A 14,245-nucleotide genomic window follows, 5' to 3' on the forward strand; every position below is an offset into this window, starting at 1 on the left:
AGGATGGATAAGGTGCTTATTGTACCTGTTGTTCTCTCTTCTACAGGTGTCATACCACACACACTACACAAAAGCCTGGGCACATTACAATTGAATAGAAACACATACATCACACTACAGAAGGCCACTATATTGAATACATGTCATATTGTGAGAAAATTCCTGAATACAGACACACACACTGATACACTTCTTTAATTTCTGTTTTGGTTACTATGCCTTGACTTTGGTCCGGCATAGTACACAGCCACCGGTGTTAACCGAGTATATCTCACTTAACCCAACATAATAATAATGTACTATGCCGGACTTTGGTCCGGCATAGTACACAGCCACCGGTGTTAACCGAGTATATCTCACTTAACCCAACATAATAATAATAATAATAACTCTCCCGTGGTCACCACCTGGTCGTGGTGGGAGAGCCCAGTAATTTTACTGATCCATAGGGCAATGCAGGCTGGAGCATAAGCTCCTGGTAGGGACACCCATGCCAGTAAGGTCTATGGGGAGAAATGAAGCTAAGAGTGACCACGCCCACATTCTGTGGAGATATTCATCATGGTAATAACTAGATCAAAGTGTGATACCGGCTCGGACGTCGCCCGGGTTAACAAGGTCCGCGTTCGTGGGTTAGGCAGAGGCTCACGTTCGAAAAATAGGTCACAGTCTCCCTTGGTTACCGGTGGCGAAAGCAGCACCGGCCCAAGCATGGCTACTGCAATGCCCTCAACAGATGTGAGGAACCAACCCAGCCTTGGTGTTTCTGTGGCAATGCATCCACAGACCACAAAGGCTGGAAAACCACGCCAACGGATGAAATGGACAGTAGAAATGAACGAGTTTATCATCCGTACTTATTACACCATCACAAAACTCGAAACAAACATGACAGCATACAGACAACAACTACACCATAGATTCACACAACAGTATCCTCATCTCACTGTCACCGAACAAAGGGTTGTTGATCAAAAAAGAACAATTATACACAACAACCTTATTCCACAAACAACACTTGAACTTATCAAACAACAGGTTGCTGATCAAATACATCAACAGACAGAAACATCTAACATTAATGAAGATCATGTAACCTGTCAGGATAATCCAGCAACAAGCATTGATAATAACACACATACAACAATTACCACTAATGATACTACAGACACTTCCTCATCCATCACTGATAACATAGACTTGGATTTAGTTAATACGCTCTCACTTATATTTCAGGAAACACTCACTAAATATACAGGTACAGATCCCACACAACGACCACGAATACCAAAAATCAACACGTCAAAGGAAGTAGGAAAAACACTAAATTATGTAAACACTCACTTACTACCACACTACATTCATTCAATTTCTACACTCGCAGACATTCATACATTAGTTTATGCTGGGGCAGTCACAGTAGTGACACACCATGGACTGAAAGTACAATCACAGACAAATACACAGAAAACACAATTCTATCACAAGCCTGCCTGGCAGAGAAGAATAGAAACACAAATAAATGACATTAGACAGCAATTAGGCAGACTAACACAATACACTAAAAACAACATAACACCCAAATTAAGGAAACAGCTCAAAAACATTTTCAAGAAAATAAAAACACACACAAAACATGAACATCACAACACACACATTACAGAATACATTGATACACTAAAACAAAAACTTGCTGCCAAAGCACGTAGACTCAAACGATACAAAACATGTACACTACGAAAACAACAAAATAAATTATTTACAAACAATGAAAAACTCTTTTACAGACAAATTAATAACAAAGCAAACACTGATACACAGCACAGTGGCACACCAACAGAAGAAGAACTTACAACATATTGGTCTTCTCTTTGGTCCAGTGCTGTCACGCACAATGCTGATGCAGGCTGGATCGAGGAGGAGAACAGAAACTTGCACAACATACCAACTATGCCCTGTGTTGAAATAAGCATACATGATTTCCAATACACTGTTAACAGAACACACAACTGGAAGACACCTGGTGTAGACAACATTCACAATTTCTGGTACAAAAAGTTTACATCACTGCACCAGGAACTAGCTAAACATCTAACACACATCATCATCAATCCACAAGACATGCCAAATTTTCTTACCCAGGGCATCACCTACATGAAACCTAAAAACAACAATACCACAGACCCCACACAATACAGACCAATTACATGTCTTCCAACACTCTACAAATTATTGACATCCTGTATTGCAAACAAAATATACAAACATGTTGAAGAACACAACATTCTAACAGAACAGCAAAAAGGTTGTCGTAGAAACCACAGGGGATGCAAAGAACAGTTACTCATAGATTCAGTCATTCTACGGCAAGCACACAAACAACACAGAAACATACACATGGCATATATAGACTACAGAAAAGCATTCGACAGTGTTCCACACAGTTGGCTGCTACATATTCTACACATGTACAAAATACATCCATCACTCATTGCATTTTTTCAAAACACTATGCAGCACTGGAGAACAACACTACATCTCAGGGTTAGTAACACTTCCATACAAACAAACCAAATTTTTATTAGGCGAGGAATTTTTCAAGGAGATTCCTTGAGTCCTCTCTGGTTCTGCCTAGCCCTGAACCCATTATCCAACATGTTAAACAACACACAATATGGTTACAATATCAGACACGAAAAAACAACACAGTTTACACTGTCACATCTCATGTACATGGATGACATAAAACTTTATGCATCCACACAAAAACAACTTCATCAACTCCTACAAATCACACATTCATACACCAAGGACATACAAATGGAATTTGGCCTAGATAAATGCAAAACACTTCACATAGAAAAAGGAATCCTGAAGAAAGAAGATTTTGCACTTGGAAATGGAGACGTTATTGAATCCATGGAAGAGGGTGAGTTCTACAAGTATTTAGGATTCCAACAGGCCAAACTAACAGAACATGCACAAATAAAGCAAAGATTAATTAAAGAATACCAAAGTAGGTTAAATGCTATTCTCAGAACAGAGTTAAATGCAAAACATACAGTTAAAGCAATAAACACGTATGTCATCCCAGTACTCACATATTCTTTTGGAGTTATACATTGGACTCACACAGATCTTGAGCAACTCCAAAGGAAAACAAGAACAACACTTACTAAGCATAAACAACATCATCCTAAATCCGCCACAGAAAGATTAACCCTTCCACGTAAAGATGGCGGACGTGGCCTGATTGACATAGTTAACCTTCACTACAAACAAATACAGTCTCTGCGAGAGTTTTTCTACATTAAACAAGAAACATCACAATTACATAAAGCAGTAACTCTAGCAGACTCAAATAACACACCATTAAACTTACACTCACATCATATGGACACAACGCAACATATAAAAAGCATAGACACCATTAAGCAATCGTGGGCTCGAAAGGCACTCCATGGCAGGCATCCTTACGATCTGGCCCAGGATTTTGTTGACAAAACTGCGTCAAACAGCTGGTTAGCTCGGGGATGCCTCTTTGGGGAGACGGAAGGATTCATGATTGCCATACAGGATCAGGTCATAAATACTAAAAACTACAGAAAACACATACTCAAAGATGCAACACTCACAAATGACACATGCAGAAAATGTCACATCATGCCAGAAACTATACAACACATCACCTCTGGTTGCAAGCTCTTGGCACAGACAGATTATTTACACAGACATAACCAAGTAGCAAATATAATACACCAAGAGCTTGCAAAGAAACACAAATTAGTAGACATCCACGAACCATACTACAAATACATTCCACAGACAGTATTGGAAAACAACACGCACAAAATGTACTACGACAGAGCCATAATCACAGATAAAACAATTTACCACAACAGACCAGACATCACACTCATCGACAAACACAATAAAATCACATACATTATAGACATATCCATTCCAAACACTCACAATATACAAAACGCATGCACTGAAAAAATTAGCAAGTACACAGAACTCGCCCAGGAAATAAGGCATCTGTGGAGGATGGATAGGGTGCTTATTGTACCTGTTGTTCTCTCCTCTACAGGTGTCATACCACACACACTACACAAAAGCCTGGGCACATTAGAATTGAATAGAAACACATATATCACTCTACAGAAGGCCACTATATTGAATACATGTCATATTGTGAGAAAATTCCTGAATACAGACACACACACTGATACACTTCTTTAATTTCTGTTTTGGTTACTATGCCTTGACTTTGGTCCGGCATAGTACTTAGCCACCGGTGTTAACCGAGTATATCTAACTTAACCAATAATAATAATAATAATACAGGTATACCTTGTCTTACGTCCGTAATTGGTTCCAGGAGAGGCGATGTAAGTTGTAGTTTCGACTTACGTCGTAACTAAACAACAATAATGGAGGAAACGCCAATAATGAGCACTTAAAGACTGCTAAATAAGACGACAACACAGAAACACAGATGTTTTCATGTTTTGTTCTCTAGGATTTATGATGATTATATTAACATTTACTGTAAATGTACATATTTTAATATGACTTTATGTTCTTTCAATGCTTTTCTAGTGATATTACGACTTCAATGTTTGTGGCAAATGGATTTAAAGTCGAATAAACTGACTTAAACTTGATTTTTATTTTTCCATATACTTTTTTGACAAACGACGTAACTCGAGGTATACCTGTACTAATAAACTAATATTTTGAACTGGGTGACACTGTTAATTTATTTAAATACTTCTTTTTAGCAATTTTGAATTTATAATGCAATATTCCTATATTTTTGTTCCAATGATCTGATGAATAGAATGTAATTATCATCAAAAATTTTTGCAATTATATCTTTAAATTATACAACTTTTTCTTGTTATAACTGCTGAAATAAACAACCATCATAAAACAGCTTAATATTTATTGATGGCTTTTGAAGATGAGGAAAAGTGTTTTTATATGCTTAAAGTTGTTACATCTTTAAAATTTAAAGTTTATAATAACATTAAATTTGAAATCAAAATTTAACTTACTTGAACTTCTTTTTGGTGTTCTCTTTGGTGTAGTGTCAACATCAATTTCAAAAGAATATTTTTCTGGATCTTTTCCTTCTTCTATCAATGCCTATTTGAAAAGAACTCATTTACCAAAAAGTTCTAATGTATTATTTTTCTACAGTATATATATATAAAAAAAAAAAACAAAAGAAATACAAATATACAGTATTTACTCGCATATAGGATAAGGTAGCTTTAAAGATCAATATAAAGAAAATTAGATTTATTAATACAATTCTAATTTTATTTTGTTTAATCACAAGTAAAATATCAAATGCACACATTGTCTCACAAAAATTACTGGCATTTTAAACTTTGTGTAAAAATCTTGTAAAATCGACAACATAATTTCTTTATGTAAAGCTGTACAATCGCAAACCTTTTTTGCCAATTCTTAACAGTTGAATCCACTCTCCATCAATTACAACGAGTTTCTCCAAATTTGAATTTCCGAATAATCATGTTTTCATGTGGGAATGGATTAAAACTTATATTGGGCTCTCGTGTGATTTTGGAATTTCAATTCAAAAGCTTTGCTTTTCCTATTGCTATTCATCTTTACTCCTGATAATATACAAGAACGATTCAAACAACCCAGATAAAATACTTATGTTTTTAAATACAAGAGGGTATGCATCTGGTAAAAAATGCAAATACACAGTTCACAAAAGTTACCGTATTTTACGGACTATAAGACGCACTTTTTTCTTCGAAAAATTGCCTCCAAAATTCAGGTGCGTCTTATAGTCCATAGCGTCTTATAGGTATTTTTTTTAAAAAATTGCTTAAAAATTAAGGTGCGTCTTATAGTCTGTAAAATACGGTATTTGCAAAAATGCAAAGAATCTTTTGCTCGCGTGTGTAGGATGACAACATAATAATATAATAATAATAATAAAAGTTTTTCAATGAAATGACAACAAATAATCAATCAGAAACTACAAATAGATAGGTCTGTAAAGTCAAAAGAATTAAACAAGAACGATATCATTGCTATTTTCACTTTCTCTGCTTTAATTTGTTTATGAAATGATGTTTCTAAATCCAAATATTTTTCACCAGATTTTTTCACATGGACAGTTATTTGTTTCATTTCACCTTTTAATCCACAATTTGTATACTCAAGTGAATTTAGAAATATCAATATTCTCAAATGCAACTTTTTTTAGAAAATGAACTAACTCTTTCATTTGTGAATTTTGCTAGAGTTTCATATAAAATGCCATCATTATAAAGCATGCACAATAAATAAAACTAGTAATTTATTATCATCTCACTAATCACTCATTTAACTTGTTCAAGTTGATGAACATATCATACAAGGGCTATTTTTTAAATAAGGTCCATTTGTGAATGAGAGTGAGAATAATGAGCAATCACGGCAGTACGCATGTGCTTCTGCTCCAAGCAAGCTTGGCGCGCGTTTTGACTCCATTTGCAGCCATATCGTCTGTCTGTATGCCAAGCCGTAGAAGTTTAAAATGTTTAAGAAAATTGAGTCTTCCGCCGACTGTGAGATACGATGTTATTCGATTCTTGAGTGCAAGAAACTTGGCAGCAGCAGAAATTCACTGTCAGATTTGTGAAGTTTACAGTGATAATGCTATGAGTGACAGTAAAGTTCAAAAATGGGTAAGAATGTTCAAGGACGGGCGAGTTAATGTGCATAATGAGCCACGCCCTGGCCCACCTTCTCTGATTTCTGAAGATTTGGTTCGTGATGTGGATAACAAAATTCGAGAGGGCCGACAATTCATGATTTCAACGTTATCAATTGAATTTCCACAGATTTCAAGATCAGTTTTGTATACCATTGTTTTGGAGAAACTGAATTATTGAAAATTGTGTTCTCGGTGGGTTCCAAGACTGCTTTCTGACGATTACAAAACAAAAAGATGGGACAGTGCTTTATCGTTTTTGACTCGATACGATCATCCACAAAGTCTGGACCTTGCACTCAGTGATTTTCACTTGTTTCAATACTTAAAGGAGTTCCTTGGGGGTCAACAGTTCAACGACGATGAAGAAGTGAAAACTGCAGTCGTGGATTGGGCTTCTTCACAGGCGGCAGATTTCTTTGACGTCGGAATTCAAAAATTCTTGAGCGGTATGACAAATGTTTAAACAAAAATGGAAATTATGTAGAAAAGTAGATAAAAGTATGTAGAATATGAAAAAAATATATTTTAATGATATTTACAGTATTTTTCTTTTTATTGAAAAACGAACCTTATTTAAAAAATAGCCTTTGTATATTGTTTCAACTAATTCTAATTTTACGAGTTTAAACAGTGTATTGTGATACTAAAAATAATCATTTTTTTAATAAAAAATATATCATATCAGGAAATAATGGTTAATGGTAATAATGGTAATGGTATTATGATAATTTAACAAGTAATGGATATGACAAAATTTCCAAATCAAAAAAATTCCGAGTCTTGATTTCCTAGGAAAGAAATACAAATTCACATAAATATAAATAATTAGGAAAAAAAAAAAAAAAAACAAACTAGTACTATATTTTGTACTAGTTTTTCTCTTTCTCAGAGTATAACCCGAAGCATAAAATTTCCAGTATTTTGGCTCATTCAGATAAGAAAATTTGGCTAAAATATTTTGAAGTCATAAATCCATCTGTCATTCTTTATGTAGAGGGAAAACATACTAATATAGACAAAAAGAAAAAAAAAAAAGAAGAAATATTCAGCTATTAATGCTAGACACTTAATTTTTTCAATGATCTCTAAAGTATTAATAGTACTTTTCCCTGTACATAATAATGACCAGAGGGATAATCCTTCCAGCTTCTAAGATGAAAACATTTATTTATTTCACTATTTAAATGCAGAAAAACTTGATAATTATAATTTATTTTAATATAGCTCTGCACTCTTTCTTCTGATACCAACAACTGATTGCTAGTCAATTTGAAGTCAAATTCCTTCTGAAGAGGATCAACTTTATGTTAAAATTCTGAATTATGGCAAATAAATTTATTCTATCAGACAGCATTTAAAATATAATAATAATGGCACAACTAGCAATTCTGTTGAAGCAATGCATGATGTTGAACATATTTACTGTCATTGAAAATTAAGTCATGCTGATTTTCTTCTTGGTTCATACTGCCAACAATGGAATCAATCTCCTAAATATAAAATGTATATTTTCTCATTATTTCCAAAGTAAACAAGTGGGGATTTGGACTACAATGACAGCAATTGATGTGAGAGAGGAGACATTGCCAGACAAGGAAAGAGATGCCTCACACCCATTATTTATGAACATCTACATATTGGTAACAGATTGGTTATAAATTTCACCCCCTCCATGATGCTGGCTTGGGAGGAGGTGAAACAGTTTAGATGATCTGGCTGCCTACTAACCTACCCCATATTGGAAAGTTGTGTGTAGAAAGACAAAACTCTAGTATTCTCTCTTCTTTTAACATCATCTTTATGCTTGAAGCCTTGATTGAGCCTTGAAGCATTGAGCCTCTGATTGAGAATTCCAAATCTTTCCCCTTCCAGGCAAGCTGCCATTAGAGTTTAAAATTATGTTTTAATTTTTACGACACTACATATGTTTGCAGAGAAAGTCTAAAACAAAATTGTAAAACAACTTAGTCATATACATTAACTTCAATTTTAACTTCCAGGCAATTTTAAAAATAGAAATATCACTTAAGACTGCTATATGGGAGTAACAGTTATCTAATTATGCATTATTGTCATTTTATAGTTTATCACTTTTTAAAAACAGTACTTTTAAAATTGAAAATGTTGGTGCTTATAGCATGTCATGCCAATGTTTGTTGCCAATAACTTTTAACCAGCACACATCTCCATGGAATGTTGACTATTAAGTATGGATGTTATTTTGTTGCCAAATTGAATTTATGAAAAATAAGAGTACCAGGAAGTTATAATACTAGAATGCATAGTTCTTGAATAACAGATGATTGTCTTTTGGTGAAATGATGGGAGGAATTTCTTATGCATTTAAAATATCAACTTTTGGTGATTTGACTAGTGGTTTTATTTTTTTTGCTCTTTCTGCCCTGTGGGCACTAAGAGGGCCTCTTATAGCAAGCCCATTATGGGTTCAGCCAGGTCTACAATGGGGTGGCAGGGTGGTGAGGGATGGGGCTGATATATCTGGTTGGATCACCTCATGGGAATTTTTCGACCCATCCGGATTCAATCTGAGGTCCCTCAGAGCAGTAGGTGCCACCTTGATTGCTCTGGCCTTCAAAACTAACTAGTGGCTGGTTAATTCCTATTTTGTTATATTAATTCAAGACATATAAAGTTATGCAATGGTTACATATTGGGTTGTTCAGAAAGTAATTTGGTTTTTTATTACTAGAGGAATTAGTTGTATTTTTACCAGCCAATTTCATTGTAAACTACATTTGCATTATATATTTTGACAGCTGACATTTTAAGGCTTATTTGTAAAAAATTTTGTTTGATTCTGTACAACTGTTTTTTTGTTTTTGGTGTCCCATCAAATATGGAAAATTGAAAGCATCATTTTTGACATATTTTGCTTTTTTATTACCAAAAAATCAAAATGCTGCTCATACAAGAAAAAATTTGTGGTACATGTATGGATAAGATGTGTTGAGAGAAAGACAATGCTAAAACTGGTTCACAACATTTCATTCTGGCAATTTCAATATTGAAGATGCATCATGTTCTGGATGGCCAGTTGAAGCCAATGAAAACAAAATAAAGGTACTGATTGAAACAAACTGCCAAATAACAACACATGAAATCACTAAGAAATTAAATTTGTTGAATTGAACCATTTATGATTACTTGAAACGAATTGGTTTTGTTTCAAAGCTCAATATATGGGTTCCACATGTTCTTAAAGAGAGATGCTCTCTTTGGTGGGATTTTAAGGAAATTTTTTTTTTTAGCTTTCACCAGACAATTTAACAATCGATTCGAAAATGTACTACCATCGAGTAAACAAATTAAGTAATATCATCAAACAGAAAAAGCCAGAATTGATCAACAAAAAAGGTGTAGTGTTTTACCATGATAATGGCAAATTTCACACAAGTTTGATAACTTGTCAGAAATTGTTACAGCTTGGATGGGATGTACTGTACTACCACACCCACCATATTTGCAGATCTGGAACCCTCCGATTATTACTTGTTCCGGTCTTTACACAATTTTTTAAACAGTAAAACATTTACTTCAAATGAGGATGTCAAAAATCACTTGGATCAATTTTTTGTAAGCAAAAATTAAAACTTTTATGAATGTCGAATCATGCTACTACCAAAAAGATGGCAACAGGTATTTGACCAAAATGGTAAATATATAATCCAATAAAATATTTATATATTATAAGAAAATTGTTTTCTTCTCCATGGGAAAAAAAGAAACAAAGTACAGAAACAAAGAAAGAAACAAAGTACAGGCAGTAATTAACTTTTGGATAATTCTATCTTTTGTATGTACAGTACATAACATTTTTATACACAAATCACTTTCCTTACACCAAATTCACATATACATTTTCAGCTAAAAAAACCAAAATGTCAAGATATAAATTTCTCTCCAATAATTTTTTTCCTGCAGATTTTGAAAATATATCTTTCTTATATTTAAAAATGTTCTTATTTAACAGTTTTGAAAACAAGGTGAAATAATAAAATTTTTTGTACTGATAAAGATTAAAATTGGTTAAGATGTTGACCAATTTCTGTATCTAAAGCCAGATGCCTGACTTAAGTTATGAACAACTACATGTTTCAGAGGAAGCAGACATTTTAATACCAACAGTCGTCTTCATTGTTGACGTCAGTGATTATACATGTTCGTGTTATCTGCCCGCACAATACGGTATAGAATTTTAACCAATAAAATTGTAAAATTTTCGAAAATGCAAAGTACGTAATTATAGATCACTTGTTCAAATAAAGCAGGTAATTTAGACAAAGATATGTTTTTTGTTTGATAATATTTTTACAGATTGTAATGTCAATTTCTCTCTTAACAAATAAAAATTTTAATAACCTAAGTTAGAAAAGCATGCATACTTAGATATTTTTCAAAATATTATCATCTAATTTCTCCTTAACTATCTAAGTAAAATTAACATCATATTCAATAGTTCAGTAATTGATGTAGGATAATTTAAAAATCAGTGGCATTTCCAAGTAGGCACTGGAAAAAAATCTGAAGCATTTTCTTTCTTGAAATATTGTTTTCTGAGATAGAGAACGTTCTCTAATACGATTGTACAGTGCGAGTAGCATCCAGTCGCCCATTTTGGATATAATAAAATCGAGGCAAAAGACGAAAGACCGGTTGAAAGACAACTAGCCGCTCGTCTCTGCAAAACAAGAGAATATTTGAGAAAAAAAGAATTCTCCAGAATCGCATTTGGAGAGACACAAGCAAATGTTTAGCCAATCAGTGACCGGCTTGTGAGAGACAAGAGATCAGAGACTGTGGCCAGAATACGACTCCAGGTCTTCTTGAAACAACTCATCTCTGAACTGCTGCCAGTCATAAAACCATTCTAAGATAAATATTAGATTCCTCATAACCAGTTTCTGGTCATCGTCCTATGGTTCTCTACTATATTAAGTTGGGTGCATGTAACAGAGCTTTTCACACTTGTTGAAACCAAGAAATGCCTATTGCATTGTTACATAGGCAACATAATTCACTTATTTCCCAGGTATCTGCTTTCCAATATAAAAATTTCACTTTGAATAAATTTTTTTTCAAGTAAATTTGAACACAATAGATATATTGTTATACTTTATTCTATTGTTTTGATAAAATAGTCAACTAATGCCATCTGGTGTTATAAATACACTAAATTGGCACAATTGAATTAGACCTTCAAACTTAATCTGCACTCATCAGCAAATTGAAGCAATGCATCGATGTTATGAAACTACAAATAATTTGGATTAAAAACATTCCGACATACCACGTGATCAACGCCATATTACATAAACGTTAATCTATGATTTTATCGTTTTCTTTACGGTTTTTAAATTTTCTTAAATGCACGATCGATATTATTTGCTAAAATAATTTTATGAATTTTCCGAAACATCGCAATGTATAAATAACGAACGTTCATCGATAATGCTAAATAAACAATCAATAAGCCGCCATTAACGTGCATCTTCTCATAACGAAAACTACAGAATTTCAGTTCATACCTTTGTTAATTTATCGATTAGAACAGCTTTATTTCCTGATCTATCGATTCCTCGCTTTTCTAATTCTGATTTTAGATCAATAACACGTAAATCGTTAATTTTCTTTCTCTCCGACATTTTCCTTTCGGCACTGCGTTGATAACGAAATCTCGCTCCCATATCTTGTTGGTTGGTGGTAACGAGATTGCGACTACTTCGTACACAAACAGACGACTAAATGGTTAAATGTTATTTGTATTTCGTATATTATTTTATCATTAAATTGTTTTCATATTATTTATTATTTCATGATAATTTTGAAAATTAAATAATTTATTTATATGAATAATCATGGTGTAATATTATTATTATTTTTTTAATTCGTTATATGATGTACTGTAAGCACTAAGAAGTAGTGATGGATTTCTAAAAAAACAATAACAAATTATTATTTACAAAAAAATAGCAGCCGGTGTGAAGTACTGAAAATATACTGTATGTTACAACTAAAGAACAGTATCGTTAAAGACGGTAGCCTACTGCTCTGGGGGACCCGGGATCGAATCCAGACGGGTCGAAAAATCCCTGGAATGCTTCGGTGGGTGGTTCGTTCTGATATGTCGTGCCCCGTCCCTCACCACCCGACCGCCCCATTGTGGACATGGCCGTGGACAAGCCATTGTGGAATTGGCTTGCTAAAAAAGAGGACCTCTTAGAGGCCCTCTGGCCCCTTACTAGTGCCAAAGGGCAGAAAGAGAGAGAGAGAGAGAGAGAGAGAGAGAGAGAGAAAGAGAGAGAGAGAGAAAAAAAAGAAGCGTATCGTAGAAAATGAACTTGATAACACATTAGGCTTCTAACATGCCAGCTTGAAATTGTTCAGAGACGAAAAACAGTATTTTTATTGGGCGATTTGTCCTGGACATGTTAACACTTCCTTACTACCAGGCCCCATTGGAACCTAGACGAACCAACAATGGACATGATTTAAAGAATCTCTTCACTAAATTCCTAATTTGATCGGTTAATTAATTTGACACTTCCGTTGGATTTGGTCGGCAAGTGCTGATCTAACTTTGAAACTTTCGCACGATATTTTTTCTTCTAATGGCTAAGAATTTTTTTGTCTTCATTACTTACAATGCGAAAATTTTGCTTTCGAAGCAATGCTACATTCATTTCCAAATTTTTTTATCTTTCAATTTAGTAGCTTAGTATGACCCTTCGGACAAACCAAAAATACCTTAACTTAAGTTGTACAATACAACAACAAACCGAACGCGTTGACATATCGAAAGTTCATTGAGTAACATAAACAATATGCTCTGTACATAGAATTCGAATACCGTATCAAAAATTGAGTAAAATGGAGTATTATAAACGACATGAATAACGCCGACAATTTGAGAGGGGAATGATTAATGTAAACAAAATAATTAATACCGACAATTTGAACAAAAATGATCAACGTATACATAAACAATACCGACAATTTGTACCACTGAGGTATTTATGAGCCATGCATTGGTTCCCGGACCTTAATGCACATTAACGTGAAATAAATGAAACCCGAATAGATGATCATTAGATTGAGCCTCGCATTTTATTTTATAGTTTTCCGTTACTCGCAGGGAAGGAAAAAAAAATATTATGGTCGTGTTCTTCGCGTTTACCTGCCAAAAGGAAAAGATCATCATTACTTCCGTTTGATGCGCCGACGGCTGGGAAGTAGGTCAACCGATTCTTTAGGTCCGTTGACCGTTCCGCGCCGGATTCACCCCTGCGAAGATCTAGTGGAGAGCCCACCGGCGGGTAAGAAAATTTGTCACCGACCCCTATTTCGGATAGTCGCGTGCCTATCCCCCGCGATCGTTTGCTCCCTTCGTTACGCTCAAGACTCAATGTCTGCCCTCTTTTCCGGGCAATTAGTCGTCCCACGTTGAGCTATCCTTTTTGTCTACCCCGTCGAAACACG

At 34.4% G+C, this 14,245-nt stretch overlaps 1 protein-coding gene across 3 annotated transcripts in view; it reads right to left on the reverse strand.

The window, feature by feature from the left end:
* LOC136980492 (SAFB-like transcription modulator) overlaps window positions 1-12,477 on the reverse strand; it is an 84,729-nt gene extending 72,252 nt beyond the window's left edge. For all 3 annotated transcript variants that reach the window (XM_067276622.1, XM_067276620.1, XM_067276619.1), the window contains exons 1-2: window positions 12,295-12,477; window positions 5,064-5,154 (exon numbers count right to left, since the gene is read on the reverse strand). In XM_067276622.1, coding sequence (XP_067132723.1) covers window positions 5,064-5,154; window positions 12,295-12,453 — 250 coding nt within the window. In that variant the 5' untranslated portion in view covers window positions 12,454-12,477. The remainder of the gene's footprint in view (window positions 1-5,063; window positions 5,155-12,294) is intronic.
* Window positions 12,478-14,245: the final 1,768 nt, after the last annotated feature.

The sequence above is a fragment of the Centruroides vittatus genome, unplaced genomic scaffold (genome assembly GCF_030686945.1).
Source record: "Centruroides vittatus isolate TY-2023 unplaced genomic scaffold, ASM3068694v2 contig_7, whole genome shotgun sequence".
Taxonomy (NCBI): domain Eukaryota; kingdom Metazoa; phylum Arthropoda; class Arachnida; order Scorpiones; family Buthidae; genus Centruroides; species Centruroides vittatus.